Below are 21,329 nucleotides of genomic sequence, written 5' to 3'. Positions count from 1 at the left end.
GAGTCAGCCGGGCAACAACATCCCGATTCCGAACATGAAGCACTCCTCAGCTAAAAGGAACTTAGTTAATGTTGTGTTGATTGTTGACCGTTTGCACCATTGCACGATCGTGATTCGTTTGAGAATGAGAACGAGGGAGGAGCTGAGTCTGACCGACTCGGCTGAGAACGTGCATTCGCGATTCGTTTGAACGAGAACGAGGGAGGAGCCGAGTCTGACCGACTTAGTGACTGAGTATCATGATTCACCGCTACCGGAAATGCGAACGAACGAACGACTCTTCTTGGCGAACTGACCGACGCGAACTGATTCATTCAAATGAATCATGAAATCCACCACTAATGCAAGGGCTGGACAAAGAATGCGAGATCACATTTGCAGAAATCATTTCAATAAAAAAAACAAAAAAAAACAAACACTGTTTTCATTCATCATTTTTATTCTTTAGTTGCTGAGGGAGGGAAAAGAATAATTAGTAGGCTACTTTGAATAGCAATATCATGTCCACTTTGAATTTCTGCCCAACCTCTTTTTTTTCCTCTATCAGCGGCTTCAAGTATTTCATCTTCAAATCTGCCTTAGCGATTTCCCGCAGAAGATGGACACGATAAAGTTCTTTAATTTACACCTGAAATAGAGGAAAATATTGTTTTAACATTCAAGTGACATACTTGGCCAATAAAGTAAGTGAGTCGCCTAGGGATATGTCTTACGTGCTCATATTGCGAGCTAAGATGTTGTAGATGTAGACGGACCCACCGCTTCCTCGACCAGTCTGTTAAGAGAGAAGTGAGTTTGAGAACACTTAGTTTAGTTTAATAATCATCAATAATGACTTGGAACTGGCAAGAAAAAGCTAGGCCTACCTCAGTTCTTTCAGGTGACAAATCTGGAATATTTTCATCGTCCACCTGTCATACAAAGAGCAATTATAGGCCTATTGGCTGAGTAGTTTGAGATGTGATCCTCCTCCATTGAGGAGGCCATCAGACACAGTCTTTTAGAAGAGTCTGTGCAGTCCTGTCAGTGTGGCTATCATGTGTGTTGGTAATAATCATTATCCTTTTTGTTCTGAAGGTTTGCGGAAAGTTTGAGCAAAGAAGAAATGACAGGAATTGTGAAAGCTCACAGTGAGAGCGTTGTCACAGAAGCATACAGACCGATCTACATCAGCCGAGGGAACGTGTGGACAACTGCCCTCCGACAGTTTAGTAGACGGAAATTCACTCAGTGCACCGATCTGCTGTATGTCACCTTTGCCAGTGACGAAGGCACCAACGAAGATGGAGAAGACCTCGGAGGGCCAAGGCGAGAATTCTTCCTTCTGCTTGTGAAAGCCATCTTCAAAGAGAGTAGAGCATTTGAAGGTAATCTTTTTTTTTTGCATAATTGTTTGTACTTCACATAAAATGTACTTCTTTACTGTATAAACAAAATACTGTAAAATTGTTTTTGTCCTTTTGTCCTAGAGTTTATAAATAGCTTCACTCCAAGAATGAACATTTCTCATGTGCAGAATGGAGTGTACCGCACTATTGGACAGATGATGTCTACCATCATCGTCCAGGGTGGTGAACCTCCAGCCCTCCTTTCTCCTCTGGTAGTGGACTACCTTCTGACAGGATGCATCTTTCAGTTGAAGGTCACTCCAGATGATGTAGCTGACATGGTACTGAGAGACGCCCTGAAGAAGGTATAATATGAGTGTGATCAAATTTTATTCGCTTCAATCCCAGTTTCTGAGGCATTTATTTTAATTCTGAATGCATCTATCATATCCTTATTTTTCGATTGCACCTTAAGGTTGATCAAGCATTAACCACAGATGAGCTGGAGCAAGCAGTGGAATGCTGTGACTCATGGAGACACCAACTCAAAGGTCTTCCGAACCCAGTCAGCATGGACAACAAAGATGCATTTGTGCAGAATGCAATACTTTTCCATGTCCTCATTCAACGACAGAGCTGCTATGATCAGTTAGTTGAGGGTTTGAAGTACTACGAGGTAAGTTTAGACTTAAATGTAACTAATTGCACTCTAGTGTTGTTGCGATATTTTAGTCCAGGAAAGGCCGCCGAGACAGGATCTCTTTATTTGGTTAAGGTTATTGATCTATTGTCTATCGTCTATGAAACAAAAGGAGAGGGATCGTATATAACACGCGTGGAGCGTCTCTCTTAGCTTTACATCTAATCGATACGCCGCCCAAGAGATTCTGATTCTAACATGGCGGAGTCCGAGTTAAATAGGCAGGTAGAGGTGGGCGTGTTCTGTGGCTTTAAAAGTCTGCCCCCTTCATCTATGACGCAAGTCTTACAGCTTATGCTATGTTTACTCAGTATTGTGGCTATGGGAGAATATTATGGCTGAAATATGTTACATCCCGTTGAACTAATCTTTCCATCATGGCGGTATTTGGACTGAGAGGAACCTAAGGACCGTTCGTGTGGTAAAACTGGCGACGTCCTGATTAGGTTACGCCGCTTTTCCACCGACAGTATCAGCTCGACTCGACTGTTGCTGGAGTTCTTGCCCGCCAGCCAGTGGTTGTGACGTCACGTGCAAAGTATGAATATGACCCCCGCGAATGCGATGACGTTTATAGAATTTGATATTTAACTGACTTTATCGCACGAGACCTCTAATAAATCACTCTTGAGCGATATAGTCAGTTAAATATCCAGTACATTCAAAGTTGCCTTTGTGGGTTTTGAGACAGGAGAGAGAATACAGAATAAAGAGAGAGAATACAGAATAATTTCGAAAATCATCATTACTTTTATTATTAGTCATTAGGCAAGGTAAGTTAATTTGAAGTAGCTATTTAGTTTAAATGTTTGCATTTTTAATTTAAGTAGTACATACTATTCTGATAACGATAACATTCACAAAATCTTAAATTAGCTATAGTAGGCCTCCCACACAGCAAAAGGACTCCGCGGGGGATCCGCCGCGGATGTATTGCGGCTTCCGGGACGGACCCGCGAAACGGACCCGTATCGGCGTCCACTTGCCCTCAGTGACGGATCCGCTCCGAAGGCGGATCGAGGACCCGCAGTGGCTCCGCACTGCATCCGCTCCGCATCCGTGATTAAAACCTTAGATCCGCGGCGGGTCCGTTTGGGACCCGCACATTTATACAGGACATCCGCCGCGGACCCGTAACGGACTCACCTGGCAGGTCCGTTTTGGACCCGTTTATCTTACTTTCAAAATCCCTTCTGTTCTTGCTGTAGGATAAAATAGGATAAACTAAACTATAGGATAAAACGAAAAACTCTCACTAGGCCTAGCCTAGGCTACTACAGCAATATAGGCAGAAGTTTAAATAGGATGCATTGCCGTGTATTTTAACCTAACAATATTGTCAATAACAATAACAGAAAAGGTTCTAGTCAAGATATCAATTTACTGTACAATCACTAAGTAATCACTACTCAATATAAATATAAAATTGACATTTACATTTATGGAAAAGTATAGGTTATAGCCTATTCTGTTTTTGTTAAGTAGTCTACGTTACTTTACATTAATTTGGTGGTCAAAGCCTAATTTAGTGCTTTAGGCATAGGTCGTGGCAGACATAAAATATTTTATCTATATGGCTACAACATGAAATGCTGCACTATGTACAGCTAAGATATCAGAAAATGAATAACTGGTGAACGACAAGAAGTTCAATCAAAAGATTGTTTAATGGTTCCTATCCTATTAGACCGTTTTAAGGAATGGTAGGAGTGGATGGAGGAGGGACACGTCTCCTCGCCGCCCGATCCGCCGCCAGGTTGAACCACCTGATGGCGTGCTTGGTGACCTCCGCGTCCGTGGCTGACCGTGTCACCACGTTTTTCCTCACAGCACCTGTAATCAAACAGACAGATTTTATGTAATAGGTTTTTAATAACTTTAAGAAGAATGCACACATTTGGTGAACAACAGGGTGCATTAATGTCAACTGTTAGACATGCAAACATGCAAAGTGCTTCGATAAACTGCTTCGAGTCTTTTGTTTTGGGCCTATAGCAGCAAGGAGAAGACTGTACTGGAGCAAGCACCTTAAACATTTTGAAAATGAAGCAATAGGCCTAAACGGCAAATAGAACCAGCTGAACAACAGCATAACAGTATTATTTGAGAAATTAAAACGGCGAAGGACGAGCCCTAATGTAGAGGGTGTCCTTATGGTGCGTTTTATTATCCATCCGTCTCGAAGGTCCGAGGACGTTGCCTAGCGACAAGCACAAACACGCCCCTTTTACTCGGACGGCGAACTGCCATCTCGGTTGAATAGTGCAGACCGAGCAAGGATTCCGAGACAGTATTCAAGATGGCTGCGCCCGTGTGACTTGTAAGTGAACTATTTTCATTGTGTTTGGACCGCTTTGGTGGTTTAAATGGCAATTTCAATCACTTGTATTACTGTAATAACTTCCGTATCTCTGCCTATGGGTATGGGAGTCGGTGTTGTGGTGAGGCCAATATTGTACAAAGACTTGTTTCAAATGGGTGTTTGCTAAAAGTCCCTAGGGTTGCTACCAGAAGATAAATTGAGCGTGGCGTCACATCCGATGTCCGAGTCGGTTCGCAGACGATAATAAAACGCACCATTACTGCCAGAGACCGGGAATGAGGGGAGGCGGGGCTATGTTGCCGCTGAGAATAGAGCGAGAAAGCGCAGCTGGTATTTGTGTATCGATACGGCAGAGAATTATTATTGAAAGCTATCGCAACCACCAGGCAGCCAATACGTTTGCATGCATTTACTTCGATAACATGATGGGCCTGTTGCCCACACCTGGGGTGCGTTTCTCTTGACACGGCAATCCACTTTGATTCCAATCCCCAAACTTTGACGCGCTCTATTTCGCAGTGCATAAGTGCTGGTACGCCACTGTTTTGCCCAGGATTGTGCCGTCAATTGGCATATCCACTTTCTAGAATCGCACCCATGGTCAACGCCGTTTGCAGTGGGCCTACCTGCGACAAACGGAAGGAATCAAAAAGAGGAAGTCTCACAGCAGAGTATGTCAGTAAGGTAAAATGATTTTTGTTATTATCATTATTGCACTGTCTGATAGTTAACAGGAACTTTTTCACGAGCATATTAGCCGCTTTCGCACCGAGTAGTTCCAGGAACTAAACAACAGGAACCATTAGTACCCAAATAGTACCGGGACTATTCTTCCCCTAAATTTCCCCCAAACTGTTTTCACGTTTGCATTCGCACCGGCGCTGGCCAGGGGGAACTTGTGGGAGCGGTCAAGGAGCAACGTAGGCGCGGCGCCCCACTCCGGTTGTTGTGGTCCTTAATCTTCTTGTAGTCTTGTTTTAGTTTTTTTATTTTTTCCCGACATTGTTTTGCCGTGTGATAAACTCCTATGTGGGCGAGCTCCCCAGCGACCTTGCCGAATATCTTCAGGTTGCGAGTGCAGCCTTCAAGACCGAAGGGCAAGGAGAGCTTGCACGTCGTTGTCGCTCCACTTTTCCGAGTTCTCCATACCGTCCATAAATTTGGAATGTTAAATGTAGAGCTCGAAACTGTGTGAGGCTACGAATTGCCCAGGGCACTGCTTTGCCCAAGCAGCGCGACATTTTTACATGTCGCACTGCTTGGGAAGGCTGGGCCAGCGGTCGGCAGTGGGCGGGACTTATGATTTGGGCCAATCAACGCAGACCTCGAAACGGGGGAGAAAGGGAGAACCAAAAAAGTCCCTGCTTCGAAGTAGGAGCTAAAATAGTTCCTGGAACTACTGTTTCGGGGGAGAAAAAATCCCCCAGAAATCCCCCAATCGTCTGGTGCGAACGCAAACAAAAAGGTACTAGGAACCTTTAGTTCCAGGAACTAAAAAGGTACTGCCGGTGCGAAAGCGCCTATTGTCCCTACTAAATAAGTGACCGTGTCAGGTTTTCACTGACGCGCTAGCTATTGCATTGTGTTAAACATAACATCAGGCATAGGCCTACCTGACTGAAAATTTGCGTAGGCAAAGTAGCCATCAGCTGCTCAGGGTGTCATCATACTATGTATGATTTAGAGTAAAACAAAATAAATACATCAAACGTCCAAAAAATGTCTATGGTATAGTAGCCTACAGTCTAAAAAAGGCTACACTGTCATATTGGTATGACGTTTGCTACGATTTTTAAGGCTGCCCCAACATTTTCAAACTATTGACTTTGAACGTATTTAATATTATATACTCACTGAATAGCAAGGTCTTTGTTGCCATCCTACTGAAAGGCTTTTTGCTGTTGACACCCTTCCAGTTGATTTGATGGGACACCTCATCAGTGAAGAGCCTGCCCAGGATGTTCCAGGTCACCCTCTTCACATCGTGGCCTCCAATGGTCGCCAAAGAAGAAATCTAAAAGGCAATGTCAATGTTTTAAATAGACAGGTAGGTAAACATTCCTAAGCTTAGGTTGCATTTAAAATGTTTTGGTTCCTGTTGAAAGCATCCAGAAATGTAGAAAAACTAAAAAAATATTTTTTTTTTTAACATGTACTTGGCTCACACCCTCATGGACCTGTGCCACCTTTACACACAATGTCAAACCAAGGAGATTGTCGCTCACTGACTGTCCACTCGCGGTTCAGGACAGGCCTGATCAGGACTGCTTCAATAGAATATTTGCAATAATAATAGACAATCAATAAACCTAATGGCACCATTCTAATTAATTATGAAAACTCACCACTCTCTGTCGAGCTGGGCCATTTGACGGTTCCTTCAAAAACAATTCGAAGGAATCGACTGCCTCCAATTGTTCCAGAGGAAACTGAATGTTTTCGGGCAGCTCTATATCTGGCCCCGGGGTGTTGTTCATCCTGCTGCTTAGCCAATTCACCTTAGCCACAAGCTGGTCCTGTTGCTGTTTAAGTGTTTCCAGCAGGCTTAGGATCTGGTACTCTGCGGCTGTTGATAAACATGAAACAAAGCTAAAATGTCGTGTATAAAATATATCACATTTCACATAATGACAAAAATTATTGAGAAAGTTTGAGGACAATATGTGATGGTTGTCAGAATTTTTTCCAAAATCTGTGGGGCACAGAATGACCCTCCAGTATTTGTCAGTTATTGCTCACCAGAGCAGGGAATTGTTTCGGCCGTTCTTCCCCCTCGCCATGTTGGTCTGTAGGCCAGGCTTGAGGAAGGCTCCATGTTGAGGGCTGGTGCGGGGGGTGGAGGGAGTTGAGGAGGGACTGCCGTTCCTGGCCCATAGTGAGGTGGGCGGTGTGCAAGAGTCATCTGTTAACCATGACTGATAATACCATGGGGCCTTTCTATTCACTAATGTTTCAGAGATCAGTCCCTACCTTGACTAACTCTCTGCATGTTAAATGTGGATGCAGGGAGTTGAAACGAGAAAGGGACAGGCCCTGCCCCATGGTGAGGTGCTAAGGGAGATAAATTGGTGTTAAATGGTTGTGAACTGTTAACCATGGTAGGCTGCAAGCTACAGGGCCAAACAATAGCAAACAAAAAATCATGCTGACCATTCATTTGTATGTTTCGTTTTGGTATGCACTACCTATTTCAACCCCATGAATGGATTGACAATGTGTTACATGTTATGTGTTAATACTGAATTTAATATTACATGCTGGATTCTAAGACTTTCCAGGCAATATTGCATGAATGCAGATGTTTTTAGAGATTTTGAAAGTTACAATTTCAGTAGAGTATGCAGAAAATCTGAGATGAGTGACCATTGCTGTGTTACGATAGATGGTTACGACATCAGTCTTTACCTAGAGAGTTTTCTCCAGGTTGAGGAGCAGTGACTCTATTGCCTGACACTCGGCGAGATGGTGGAGCTGGAGGAATGGATACAAGGTGAGGGGAATATCTTTAGCACTAAGAATGTTAACCATATCTCTAATATTAATGTTATGATTTTGTTATTTCAATGTTAAGAGATTATTCCTTACTCTGCCAGGCCAATTGGCTTGTGCTTGGGCTCAGTACTGGCAATCCCACAGACGCTATAGCACCATTTCCTTCGTCTTCGCTTTCGTCAGAGTCTCCGAAATGATGGCTGTTAAGTAATCATATCATTAGGGTTATTGCAATCCCAAAATTGCCAAATATACATATAGTACAATCATCTTTGGTCTATTTTTGAATGCTACGGGAAAAAACCTTTCTATTACTGTAGAAACAAGATAGAAACACACTTACACTGGCTTCCTGTTCCTTTTATCAGGCAGCTCAACCTCATGCTCTGCCTCAGATTGAAGATCTGAGGTGTTGCAGCCGTTCTGGTATTGCTTTAAGATGCTCAAGGCATCTTTGTAGTTGTCTACAATTGAATATGTTAATATTAACATGAGTTTCAAATTAGCTGTAGAGCTACACAGAATATTATTATTATTATTGATGATGATGTCTCAGGTCTCTCTTACAAGAGAGACCTGGCCAAGAATAGTATACAAACATATACAGAATAGGTTATTCCAAGCAGAAGGAGAAGCAACCATGAAATTATTTTTAAACAAGAATTTTATGAATTGGCATACCACAAGTTCGGATGACACTGACATCATAGCTTGGCCAGTTTGGCTCAGGCTTCTCCCCATTACAAGCTGCCCTTTTCATCCTGTCAGTGTTCTTGTAGCTGGGCCAGTACACCATCCCATCATCGTACCACTCATTTGGAACAACAGCAATGTCCCCATTTAATTGAAACTTAATGAGATGAAAAGGCATCCTTAATGTAGAAAGAAAGAAAAGGGGACTTAATTTATAGTCAAAGAAATAACATGGACTAAAGCATGCACAAGTGTACAGTGTATACTGATAAGGTGTGCTGAAAGTTAACCTAAATGGTGTCCCAAGGTGGGAAGAAGGTAGGTAAAAGTACAGGTCATAATAAGGTAGAGTCAGGAAGAATTTATTTTTGGCAGAGTGTGATTGGGTGTTGTTTCATAATCTTACAAATCATTGCATAATGATAATATAGTATAATAAAGGTAGGACATGTTTCAATGCTTCAGCATAAAATATAATTTCCCCAGGCATTTTGAGGGATAATGTCATCTCATATTTTGAAAACATGAAATCATGGGTGTAGTGTATACATGAAATAATACCAACTTTTGTGAAATACTTGAACTGATTCATAGCCAGTAGTCAACTATATAATTCGAGTTTTTAACTTGAACTGATTGTTTCAACTGATTGATTGATTGAAAACTGATTCATAGCCAGTAGTCAACTATATAATTCGAGTTTTTAACTTGAACTGATTGTTTCAACTGATTGATTGATTGAAAACTGATTCATAGCCAGTAGTCAACTATATAATTAGAGTTTTTAACTTGAACTGATTGTTTCAACTGATTGATTGATTGAAAACTGATTCATAGCCAGTAGTCAACTATATAATTAGAGTTTTTAACTTGAACTGATTGTTTAAACTGATTGATTGATTGAACTGATTCATAGCCAGTAGTCAACTATATAATTAGAGTTTTTAACTTGAACTGATTGTTTAAACTGATTGATTGATTGAACTGATTCATAGTAGTCAACTATATAATTAGAGTTTTTTAGCTTGAACTGATTGTTTCAACTGATTGATTGATTGAACTGATTCATAGTAGTCAACTATATAATTAGAGTTTTTTAGCTTGAACTGATTGTTTCAACTGATTGACTGAACTGATTCATAGTAGTCAACTATATAATTAGAGTTTTTAACTTGAACTGATTGTTTCAACTGATTGATTGATTGAACTGATTCATAGTAGTCAACTATATAATTAGAGTTTTTAACTTGAACTGATTGTTTAAACTGATTGATTGATTGAACTGATTCATAGTAGTCAACTATATAATTAGAGTTTTTTAGCTTGAACTGATTGTTTAAACTGATTGATTGATCGAACTGATTCATAGCCAGTAGTCAACTATATAATTAGAGTTTTTAACTTGAACTGATTGTTTAAACTGATTGATTGATTGATTGATTGAACTGATTCATAGCCAGTAGTCAACTATATAATTAGAGTTTTTAACTTGAACTGATTGTTTAAACTGATTGATTGATCGAACTGATTCATAGTAGTCAACTATATAATTAGAGTTCTTAACTTGAACTGATTGTTTAAACTGATTGATTGGTTAAACTATTTTTTGTTTTTTTGTTGTTTTATTTCATTTAGTGGAGGAGGGGCATGGCCACAAAACCATCCCTGTACGGCAAGGCTACACATTTCTGTTGCAGCGCTGACACCTCAACCGACTTCAGCTCATCAGATGCATCATTTACAACAAATATGTTCATTCTGTCAGAGTTGAAGGGGTAGGTATAGAATGGAGACTGCTGGGAAAATTCTGTGTAAATAGCATACACACCATTATCATTTTGGATAATGTTTTTGATAAGGCAGACTTTATCCCCGACCAGAAACATGTTGTCCCCTGTCGATAGTTTTACCGTCCACCTTTCACATCGCATTTCCCCATATTGCGCTAGAACTCCCATACCAACAACAATTGGGCCCACAAAATGCTCCCTTTTCAGATTAATGTCTGCATCAGCATCCAATTTGGTAGCTGTAACCTCCGAAAGGCGCCGAATGAGCTGAGCTAGAGGGAACTCAGGTTTTCTAATGAGTTTCTTTATTTTCCCGAGGTGGTTCTCGTATGGGAACGCTGAAAAAGAGTCCAGACAGCCATGCCTCTTCACCTCGTCTGCCAGGTGGACCAGACAGTGGACATTGTACACAATCTGGTCCGTCCCATAAAGCTCCCCAAAATGGTTCACAAAAGATTTTAGCAGTTGTCCAGCATAGTCAGCAAGGTTGAGATGTTCAGATGTGCTCACCAAAATGGATATAGCAGTTGACAGGAGCATGAAATTGTGGTACATGTTCCGGTCCAGGAATCCTGCCAGCACCACAGGGCCAGTGTACAGTAAGAACTGTCGGAATTCAGTTGCCTTCCAACGGTCCAACTCCCTAAGTGACCGTGGTCTCCTGGCAAACTCAATTGGCACATAGGGCCTCATGGACTGGAGTTTGCCTGACATCCTGTCCACTATTAATGCCGGCAGTCTTACTGTTAACGGACCCCGGAGCCAGGTCTGGAGCAGTTTCCTTACAATGCCCAAACACACTAGATGCATATAATCTAAGGGAAACTGTGTTACCATGCCAACCTTGACTTCCTGAAATGGATGTGGCCCCTCATGGTGGTGTAATTCATCAACCTTCAGGTTGAATGAGATGTCAGTTCTAAGGGGGTGCTCTGGTCCAGGGAACGACATACGGCGGTTCTGGTATTGCCCTGGGTGCAGGCACTTATCGCACCCATGGTAAGCATTATGGGCCTTTGTTTTTTTCACAAAGGCCCGTGCAGGGGCATCACAGACTACCGTGTGAAGCTCAATTTTAAGGTTCTTATCTCCAAAGAAAAACCCAGCCTCTAGCTCCTGTAGTTCTCTGACAAAATCAGATAGGAACTCTGTGGCCGAACTAGGTTTTTTTGGTCCACAGTACGCCCCAATGACCACAGGTTCCTTCATGGGGACACTAACCAGTAAGCCAAGGATGGGCCACAGCTGTACAGTGGAACTTTTAAATAAAGGTAGACCATCTATATTAATCTGCAGCCCCAATGTCATGCCCTCTGCCAGTGTTGTGGCATATTTGCTTAGGGTGGACTTCAAGGAGGAAAGGATGCCAAAGTGATGGTAGTTCCCCCCAGCCTTCTCCTGAATAGCATAATGCATTTTCGTCTTGAGAAGGGTCCTACCATCCTTTGGCAGATTGGGATGGATTATATGGAGTATACTCAACAGTGCAGTCAGGGCAACCATGGAAATGCCAAAACGCACTGCCCAGTTGGCAATGTTATCGGAAAGTGATGTTGGGTCATAATTTTCAGAATCTGAACCTGAATCTGAATCTGAACCTGAACCTGTCCCATCCCCATCACACCCATCCCAATACACATCATCAAAATCTGCCTCCAATTCCATGTCCTCTTCAGTAAAAACTTGCACCTCTGGCATTGCATGTGCAGCTGAAGAGGGTCTGGCAGTGTTCTCAGAAAGAACTCTGTCATCTGCCCCTATACCTGTCATGTCAGTCATGTCAGTCATGTCAGTCATGTCTGTCCTAATTTGATGAAGCCTTTTTTGAACGTCTGTACGTGCCCTACGTCTTAAGGTTGATGATGAGACAGGCAGAGTCTTTCTATTCATTTTGGTTCTAAAAGACATTTCAGAAAGATAGAAAAAAAGAAGACAGAAAAATGTATCATTAATCATTGTTTCTAATGTTGGATTTAAATAAACACATTTTTGAATGGTGGTGGTGTCTGGTTCATTGCTATAAACTAGACAAGAACATAGAGATTTGATTCATGATGTTATTAGTCAAGCTTAAGTATATGATGTATCGGATTTCTGGCAATATACGTCTTGGGCGGGTTTTTGGTTGATTGGAAGGTTTTTAGTCTATAGTTCAGCTGGAAATTGCCAAAAAAGAACAGCACAACTATTCTATATTTTATCTCAAATGTATTAAAACTTGATCCCATTAGCTACTTGTTGCCATTTTCTGCAGGAAATGCATTGTCTAGTTATTATTATTAGTAGTAGTAGCAGTAGTAGTATCATTATTTGTTCTATGTCCCAGTGCTCCAACTGCTAGAAAATGTGTAAGCAACATTTAACGAACCAGAAAGTATCTTACTTGATTAAGCAAACGCAGCAGAGGCAATCGTAGGGGCCAGGCAACAGGCAAATGCAGCTGAGAAAAGTGGATGCTGCGGAACACACAAAATAGAAGATGCGGACCAAGTTCCATACAGTAGCATAAGAAATCAGAAACAGGCGTGAACACCCATTAGTCGTATGAACCAAATCCCTTCACTTGATTTAAGCCATTTTAACTGCATTTTCGGCAGGAAATGAATTATTATTATTAGTAGTAGTAGCAGTAGTAGTATCATTATTTGTTCTATGTCCCAGTGCTCCAACTGCTAGAAAATGTGTAAGCAACATTTAACGAACCAGAAAGTATCTTACTTGATTTAGCAAACGCAGCAGAGGCAATCGTAGGGGCCAGGCAACAGGCAAATGCAGCTGAGAAAAGTGGATGCTGCGGAACACACAAAATAGAAGATGCGGACCAAGTTCCATACAGTAGCATAAGAAATCAGAAACAGGCGTGAACACCCATTAGTCGTATGAACCAAATCCCTTCACTTGATTTAAGCCATTTTAACTGCATTTTCTGCAGGAAATGAATTATTATTATTAGTAGTAGTAGCAGTAGTAGTATCATTATTTGTTCTATGTCCCAGTGCTCCAACTGCTAGAAAATGTGTAAGCAACATTTAACGAACCAGAAAGTATCTTACTTGATTTAGCAAACGCAGCAGAGGCAATCGTAGGGGCCAGGCAACAGGCAAATGCAGCTGAGAAAAGTGGATGCTGCGGAACACACAAAATAGAAGATGCGGACCAAGTTCCATACAGTAGCATAAGAAATCAGAAAAAGGCGTGAACATCCATTAGTCGTATGAACCAAATCCCTTCACTTGATTTAAGCCATTTTAACTGCATTTTCTGCAGGAAATGAATTATTATTATTAGTAGTAGTAGCAGTAGTAGTATCATTATTTGTTCTATGTCCCAGTGCTCCAACTGCTAGAAAATGTGTAAGCAACATTTAACGAACCAGAAAGTATCTTACTTGATTTAGCAAACGCAGCAGAGGCAATCGTAGGGGCCAGGCAACAGGCAAATGCAGCTGAGAAAAGTGGATGCTGCGGAACACACAAAATAGAAGATGCGGACCAAGTTCCATACAGTAGCATAAGAAATCAGAAAAAGGCGTGAACACCCATTAGTCGTATGAACCAAATCCCTTCACTTGATTTAAGCCATTTTAACTGCATTTTCTGCAGGAAATGATTTATTATTATTAGTAGTAGTAGCAGTAGTAGTATCATTATTTGTTCTATGTCCCAGTGCTCCAACTGCTAGAAAATGTGTAAGCAACATTTAACGAACCAGAAAGTATCTTACTTGATTTAGCAAACGCAGCAGAGGCAATCGTAGGGGCCAGGCAACAGGCAAATGCAGCTGAGAAAAGTGGATGCTGCGGAACACACAAAATAGAAGATGCGGACCAAGTTCCATACAGTAGCATAAGAAATCAGAAACAGGCGTGAATACCCATTAGTCGTATGAACCGACTTAAACAGTGATTAAAATGCCAAAGCTTAATTTTTATTATTAAGAGGATGGCAGATAACCACTACACATGAGACCAAACTTGCCAAAATGTTAACTAGCTGCGATCCATTTGTATGGTATGCATGCCTGGGATTTCGTGATATGAGGGGCACAGCAGCTTTTTTTGAGGGCACAAAGGCCAAATGCCTAGCCAGGCTAGCGCCGCCTACTGGTTCCGGCAAATTTAATTTGCCTCAACCATATAGTCAGGGAACTAGCAATGCGTTTCGGTTTGCTCCGTCCGCCAGAGCGGACGGACCAATCAGCGAGCAGATGTGGCGATGACGGGCGATAACAGTTGACGAGATGGATGTCGGCGAAGCTATACGCTCTGTGCTTGAAACTATTCCGGATATTGAAGACTTAAAGCCAGAACAAGAAGCATGTTTGACGAATTTTTTGGAGGGCAAAGACGTTTTTGGACTTCTTCCTACCGGGTTTGGGAAAAGTTTAATTTACCAGCTGGCCCCGTTAGTGGCGAAGACATTATGCAAGCCAAACGCTAATGCTAACCCTATTGTCATCGTTGTGTCCCCCCTGCTTGCCCTGATAGAAGACCAGATTAAGGAGGCAGGGATACTGGGTGTAACAGCAGGCCAGCTTGGCGTTAGTGATGACCAGGACATAATAAACGGAAATAAATAAACGCATAGCATACGTCACCGCCAAGCAGCAGCGATTAGTCGAAGCAAACGGAAGCAACCGCCTCCCGGAAGCAAACGAATCTCTACGGCTCGTGTTCAGACGCTATATGAAATGTAATGAAGTAAGCGGCTGATGCATCAGGCTACCAAATGCCAGGGCATCAAGGCCATAAGTTTAAAAACATGATTTTGATTTCACTTGAATAGACATGCATTTCTCAAAGCATTAACACCTTTTTAATAAACAGTGTAACACTTGTGCATCTTGAAGAGCCTTTTTGCGATAATTCTGCAATGAATTTTCAGAATTGAATTTGTGAATTTGTTGAATTTTGTTAAATGTTAAAACTGTATTATTGTCTATAAGATTAGAATTTGCCATAAGTAATATATATATATATATATATCTATATATATATTATTATTATTATTTATTTTTTTTATTACACATTATAATTAAGATTATTTCAAAATGATAATAATCCTCCCTCTGCCGTCATGGGCGTCGCCAGATTCCGGCCAAATCTGGCAACACTGGCGGAGGCGTCACTTTGATCCTAAGCAGTTTTATTTGTGCAGCAAAAAAAACACCGCTGCGCTTGAACTTGAGAAATGCTTGAGAAAGTGTAACTTTTATTGACGATACCGCATTACTTGGTCAGTGAAAGAGCTAAGCTAGTCAAAAGCTATTTTATTCAGAAAAAAATATTTGTTGGTAATTTTCACACCAAACGCGACAGTGCGACACGATTCAATACAAAGTCAACGTAGAGGGCGTGACATTTTCCCCTGCCACGGGCAAGCGCGTTCACGTGGATTGCAGCGAGACAAATTTCCCTGAAGTTGAAATGTTTCAACTTTTCAGCGACATTCGCGTGGCGACAGCCAATCAGCGTTCACTCTCTGGGTGAAGTAACGTAAAACAGCCAATCAGCGTTCAACCGGCCGGGCCAACCGTTCCCTGCACTCCGCAGTGAAACGCAGCTTGGGGGAGAAAGTGATTGTTTGTTACTCTCGAAGCTCTATATATAATATTATAATATATAATATATATATAATATATGAATATCTATATAATATAATACATACGATATATATAATAACTCGGCACAAAGCTGTGTGCGCCTCTGGATGATATTATGAACCCATAAACGACGGGCATTCCGACGTCTCCCACAACAGGCAAAGACATGCAATGGTGGTTATCTCGGCCATGGTTGATGAGAATGAATTGGCATAAAGCACTGTTGCTGGGCAAAAGATGTTGCGACAAATTTCCCTGAAGTTGAAATAATTCAACTTTTCCGCGGCATTCGCGTGGCGACAGCCAATCAGCGTTCACTCTCTGGGTGAAGTAACGTAAAACAGCCAATCAGCGTCCGGTCACCAAAATGCCAGACTGGACGGTCTGGCATTTGGGCAGATGCCAGAAGGGACGTTTTTTAATCCCAGTCCGTCACTGCTGCACAGCGACAGATTATGATTTGTCGCACGACAAAACTTCGGCGACAGTCCGACCAGGCAAAAAATGTTTATGTTGGTGTGAACACACATAAGTATAATTGACCGCTGTCAACGACAGTGGATTTTTTTTGCCGTCTTTCGTATCACCAGAGACTATATGGTATCACTCCGTATTACTCCGCAAGTAGTTTATAAACCCCAGCGTAGGCCTACTCGGTTACTATGCGACGTCAACGTCTTTGGCAGACTATTTCTCTGCTAATCAATTACGAATGCTGGTAAAAAATAAATTGTAAAAAAACACACCGTGTGATGTTATTTTTTCGTTTTGGCGTGTAATAAGCGGGATAATAATAAAGAACGTCGCCGGTCATTGTCGAAAGATCTGCTTCGCGTCGAAGTCCGGTTCACCCTGTCGGGGCTTATTTCCCCAATAATGACCGGCGTTTTATACATTATCCCTTACGTAACAGCGACACATTAAAACAGACCAGGACAGACCAAATAACAATGTGTGTTTTTTAATCAGACTATGTGCGTGTGTGCGTGTGCGTGTGCGTGTGTGTATGTGTGTTCACCGGCTCCCGGTCAAAAGCAGCGAAAGAATTTCCCCCAAAAAGAGACAATAAAGGATAACTTAACTTAACTTAACTACCATAACATATCCTGCCGAAATTGCTATTCCATTTTAAATGGAATAATAAAGAAATCAAATAGGCTACAGACTCACATGATTATCGCCTCTCAACTAACCTGTAAGCTATACAGTATTAGCATGTTGCAAAAAATGATAGCCCAACGGAAAAATTATTTAGGGCTTAATCTAGTCCTAATATCAAACAACGTCATTACAATCATACGTAAATAATGATTAAAAAAACACAAAAGCCAATATAGCCAGTTTACTGTGAATTTCGCCATATATCAATAAATAATCACATAAATAAATCAAAATCAATGATAAATCATACTTACGCATCCGTGTTCCAGCAAAGAAAATCTCAACTGATATCGTCACGCGATCGTCTCAGCTTCCAAACGTTTTGGCGCGTCCGCGTTCGCGGATCAGACACGGGTCCGACACGGGTCCGCTCAGGATCCGCAATATATCGATAAATAATCAAAAAATAAATCAAATAATAAATAACAATAATGAATCAATAATAAATCATACTTACGCAACCGTGTTCCAGCTAAGAAAATCTCAACTTATATGATCGTCTCAGCTCTTGGCGGATCCGACGCGGGTCCGCTCAGGATCCGCGGTTTGATCGTAACATTTTCGGAGGCGGGCCTGATCCGCTGGGCGGCGCCAAAACGGATGTGACAGTAACGCGGGTTTGGTGACTCCTATGCGGATCCGCCTAGGAGTCTCCTGCTGTGTGGGCTACTACCACCATGACAACGATATCCTGGCGTTAGCTAATGTGCTAATAGCTAATGAACTAGCTAGTTAAACACTAATGTTACTCAAATGACACTTAACAAATACTCAAGTCTAGTAATTTTTTTAAAGTCAACATCAATGGACAGGGAAGGAAGGAAGTATGATGAAGACAACAAGAAGTGATTAAACTTTAGCAGGCTACTTGGCTTATTTAACAGGCCGATATCAGGTGGACACGCCCACCTGTGATGTCATAAGGGGCAGATTTCCAAAACTCCCTGTAACAGCTAATCACACCACACCTGGTGGCATGTCATGGCACCTTTAAACCACCTGGCCCAATGTTTTCTAGGACCTTTCAGTTTTGATCTTCTTTACCTGCACAAAACCTAGGCCTAGTCCTTTACTGTCACACACTGTGTGTATTGTAACGGAACCGAGCGGGGTCGTATACACATAAACTGGGCTTGGCCAAGGAAGCAGAGGCAGTAGTAGCTTAGGACAATGTTTTAATAAATTAAGGCTTGAACAAATTGATCAAGCGGTTGAAGGTCCAAAAGCATGAAAAAATGCAAAAATAAGGAAAAGGAACTTAAGCAAAGAAATTACAAACAAAAGTAATTAACTATAAAACTTAAACAGTTCATTACCTCTGCATAAAATGCTGTTACCTCTCAGAGTAGGTGTCACCCACTGGCCACTGCCAGACCCTAACCCTAACCAACATGCAACAAAAACCAGGGGAGACATATACAAGGTGGCCAGCACCATTAACAATAGAGAGGGGAACATTCAACAATCAACTGTGACACCAACAACAAAACAAACTCTGAGACCAAACACATAGATTACACCTGCCCTTATAAACATTACGATATTAGTTGACATTCAGTTAATTAAACATACGGAAGAAATTCGCCACAGAAGGCTTGATCACGGCCGATTCCACGGGGAACTCTCCCATAGTCAATTCGCTGTTGGTCCGGACTTAGTTCCACCCGGAACCAATATCCGCGTCCCTGATTCTCACCGGCATCCTTTGCCCGTCGACGCTGGAGCCGCACAAGAACCCACAGGTGTTAATCTCCTATCTATTTCGCTATGCAAGCGTGGCGCCCTACTTACACTCACGAAAATAAATATGTGCGAAATGCATTGAGGTAACTTAATTGTTTTTGTCATTCTTATAACTGGTTAAAAATGTCCATTGATGTTGTGCAAAAACTCGCAAAGTAAAGTGCCACTCTGTGTGTTATCAGTAAGTGTATTGATCTTCTTTACTCTTCTGGATTTCACACGGTATCAGTATAAATGTCACCATCCATGTATGTAGTGCGTGCGTGCATGTAAACAGCTGACCGGGAGGCCAGACGAGTGTCGAGCCGGCACTTCTCCTGTGCGGTCCTCTGGACCGTCACATGTATCATGAACTGTTCTGTTTAAAAGCTTAATCAAAACAATTACATTAATTTCCTATACATTTCTTTTTGCATTATAGATCATTACCCCCAGTCCCTGTTGACCTCATTCTTGTCAGGTATGTATAAAAAGCCTTCCGTTGCAGACAGAAGTTGCAGTGTGAATTGAACGTTGCAATTCATCGCAAGATATTTTACATGTTGAATTACAGTTACAACACTTTTACTTCAGTGTTTATGACGTCTTGCCAATCAAGTCAGCAGAGGCTCTACGGTGATTAGGAGAAAATAATTATCCACTTTGTGTGAACGTAACAAGTATGCTTTATTGGTTAACTTGACCAGCAAGCTAGTTAGTAAAAACGAGTGGTATAGTAAAGGTGTCGTTATGGAAACGGTAGTGATGTTGATAGAGGTTGCATGGATGTGAACCCTTCTGAATTTTGGAATCTGTGGTAAAATATTGCCGGTTTGTAGAATGTTGCATGTATTTTCATTGCAAATCTTTGGTCTGAAGCCTGCATTTGCATCATGAATCTTTGGTCTGAAGCATGCTAGAATACATTGTTTATGGCTAGATTGTATTGAAACCTCAATCGCACTGTAAAATGTGAAACATTTTATTTCACAGCATGAGTGAGGAAAAACAGTTACGTGCAAGGCAGTACCTGCGTTCATGGAGATCAGCTAAAAACAAGTTATGAGTAGGATAGCTGAAAGCACTGCCAGTGATTGTGTCACAGAAGAGCACGTCCAGCAGTCCATCCGGTGTTCTTGCGCCTGTTTGTGACATGGACAACTCCTTGGACTTGGATGGGTCCTTTGAGGATCGTTCTGCTTCGGAGGATGACTGGATGGATGTTGATCCCTCTGATGAGGAGGAAGAGGCTTTAGGGGATGACCTGGAGGCATCCGACCAGCGTCCGGCATTGCTTGCGTCTGACCTCGCTAGCTGGGCTTGCCAGTTTCAGGTGAAACACAATGCTGTTGATGACCTTTTGAAACTTTTGAGAAGTCACGGACACACTGACCTGCCATCCACCACCAGGACACTGCTGAAGACACCCAGGGAGGTCAGGATCACATCAAAGTCTGGTATGGAGTATGTCCATTTTCCTATCAAGGACAAATTGCAACAGACTCTATTGAGATACCCAGCAGACCAGGTCCCTGACTGTGTTGACCTTTCCTTCAACGTAGATGCTACCTCTGCTACCTCTGTTTAAGAGCTCAGGAAGAACAATGTGGCCCATCCTTTGTGCTGTCCATTTAAAGCCAGTGTCAGTTTTCCCCATCACCCTGACTTGTGGAGGTGCGAAGCCACAGAATCTAGAATTCATGGAAGACATGGTGATGGACGTCAACAACCTCCTGTCCGGTGGCCTGCAACATAGGAACAAAACAATAAAATTCTGCATTCTATGTTTTGTGTGCGATGCTCCTGCGAAGGCTTTTGTGAAGAATGTAAAACTTTGCACAGGCTATTATGGGTGTGACCGGTGTGTGCAGAGGGGGGAGTGGTATGAGAAAGTTACTTACCAAGACACAGAGGTGGAGGCTCGTAGCGACGACTCCTTCCGCCAACAGACACAGGGCGAGCATCATCATGGTAGCACCCCGCTTTTGGATTTGCCCATAAACATGATCAGAGCATTTCCCATTGATTACATGCACCAGGCATGCTTGGGTGTAATGAAGAGGCTTCTCTTCATGTGGTGCAGAGGAGTGAAGGGCCTCAAGATGTCAGAAACCCAAATAGAGGAGGTCAGCAGCAGGCTCATCAACCTCCGTCCACACATCCCTTCCAGCTTTGCACGCAAACCGAGAGATCTTAAAGAGCTGGAGAGATGGAAGGCAACGGAATATAGGCAGTTTATGTTATATACCGGAAAGTTTGTGCTGAAGGGGGTCCTTAAAGATGAATTCTTCGGCCACTTCATGACATTCAGTGTGGCGATGAACATTCTTGTAAGTCCAGCATTGGTTGAGAATCACTGGAGATATGCTGCTGATCTCCTCAGATTCTTCATTGAGAGAGGCCGAGAACTTTATGGAAACCAGTTTCTTGTCTACAACGTGCAGTCAATGTTGCACATTGCAGAGGATGGCGTGACTTTTGCAGGATTGGACAATTGTAGCGCTTTTAAATTTGAAAAC

The 21,329-nt window shown here is 42.1% G+C and overlaps 3 protein-coding genes and 1 pseudogene across 7 annotated transcripts; 2 read left to right on the top strand and 2 right to left on the bottom strand.

Annotated features, from left to right (window-relative positions):
* Nucleotides 1-704: 704 nt before the first annotated feature.
* Nucleotides 705-3,091, top strand: LOC311358231 (G2/M phase-specific E3 ubiquitin-protein ligase-like; the record flags this gene model as incomplete). Its single annotated transcript, XM_084478234.1, has 6 exons — nt 705-713; nt 980-1,041; nt 1,078-1,367; nt 1,470-1,693; nt 1,804-2,004; nt 2,927-3,091. 6 exons carry the CDS (start codon nt 705-707, stop codon nt 3,089-3,091), a joined length of 951 nt encoding a protein of 316 aa, XP_084334360.1.
* Nucleotides 3,092-3,676: 585 nt separating this feature from the next.
* Nucleotides 3,677-13,117, bottom strand: LOC311358574 (uncharacterized protein). Its single transcript, XM_084478656.1, has 10 exons — nt 13,045-13,117; nt 8,525-8,715; nt 8,187-8,307; nt 7,937-8,043; nt 7,757-7,822; nt 7,322-7,402; nt 7,091-7,216; nt 6,697-6,917; nt 6,206-6,365; nt 3,677-3,861 (listed from the first exon to the last, which is right to left on the bottom strand). Exons 2-10 carry the CDS (start codon nt 8,712-8,714, stop codon nt 3,722-3,724), a joined length of 1,212 nt encoding a protein of 403 aa, XP_084334782.1. The 5' UTR covers nt 8,715; nt 13,045-13,117; the 3' UTR covers nt 3,677-3,721.
* On the bottom strand, nt 8,965-17,748 carry LOC311358572 (uncharacterized protein). 4 transcript variants are annotated; one of them, XM_084478654.1, is made up of 4 exons: nt 17,343-17,748; nt 14,050-14,122; nt 13,715-13,787; nt 8,965-12,782 (listed from the first exon to the last, which is right to left on the bottom strand). In XM_084478654.1, the coding sequence occupies exon 4, from the start codon at nt 12,280-12,282 to the stop codon at nt 10,168-10,170; it is 2,115 nt and encodes a 704-aa protein (XP_084334780.1). In that variant the 5' UTR covers nt 12,283-12,782; nt 13,715-13,787; nt 14,050-14,122; nt 17,343-17,748; the 3' UTR covers nt 8,965-10,167. The 4 variants fall into 4 exon arrangements, with proteins under 4 accessions (XP_084334780.1, XP_084334779.1, XP_084334781.1 ...); XM_084478653.1 differs by lacking the exon at nt 13,715-13,787; XM_084478655.1 differs by lacking the exon at nt 14,050-14,122.
* A 1,065-nt stretch (nt 17,749-18,813) lies between these two features.
* On the top strand, nt 18,814-21,088 carry LOC311358573 (annotated as a pseudogene). The gene is made up of 3 exons: nt 18,814-18,914; nt 19,253-19,291; nt 19,804-21,088. The product of its transcript is annotated as an uncharacterized misc_RNA (transcript).
* Nucleotides 21,089-21,329: the final 241 nt, after the last annotated feature.

Source organism: Micromesistius poutassou, assembly GCF_964030765.1.
Source record: "Micromesistius poutassou genome assembly, chromosome: 14".
Classification (NCBI taxonomy): domain Eukaryota; kingdom Metazoa; phylum Chordata; class Actinopteri; order Gadiformes; family Gadidae; genus Micromesistius; species Micromesistius poutassou.
This window is presented reverse-complemented; position numbering and strand designations above follow the sequence as displayed.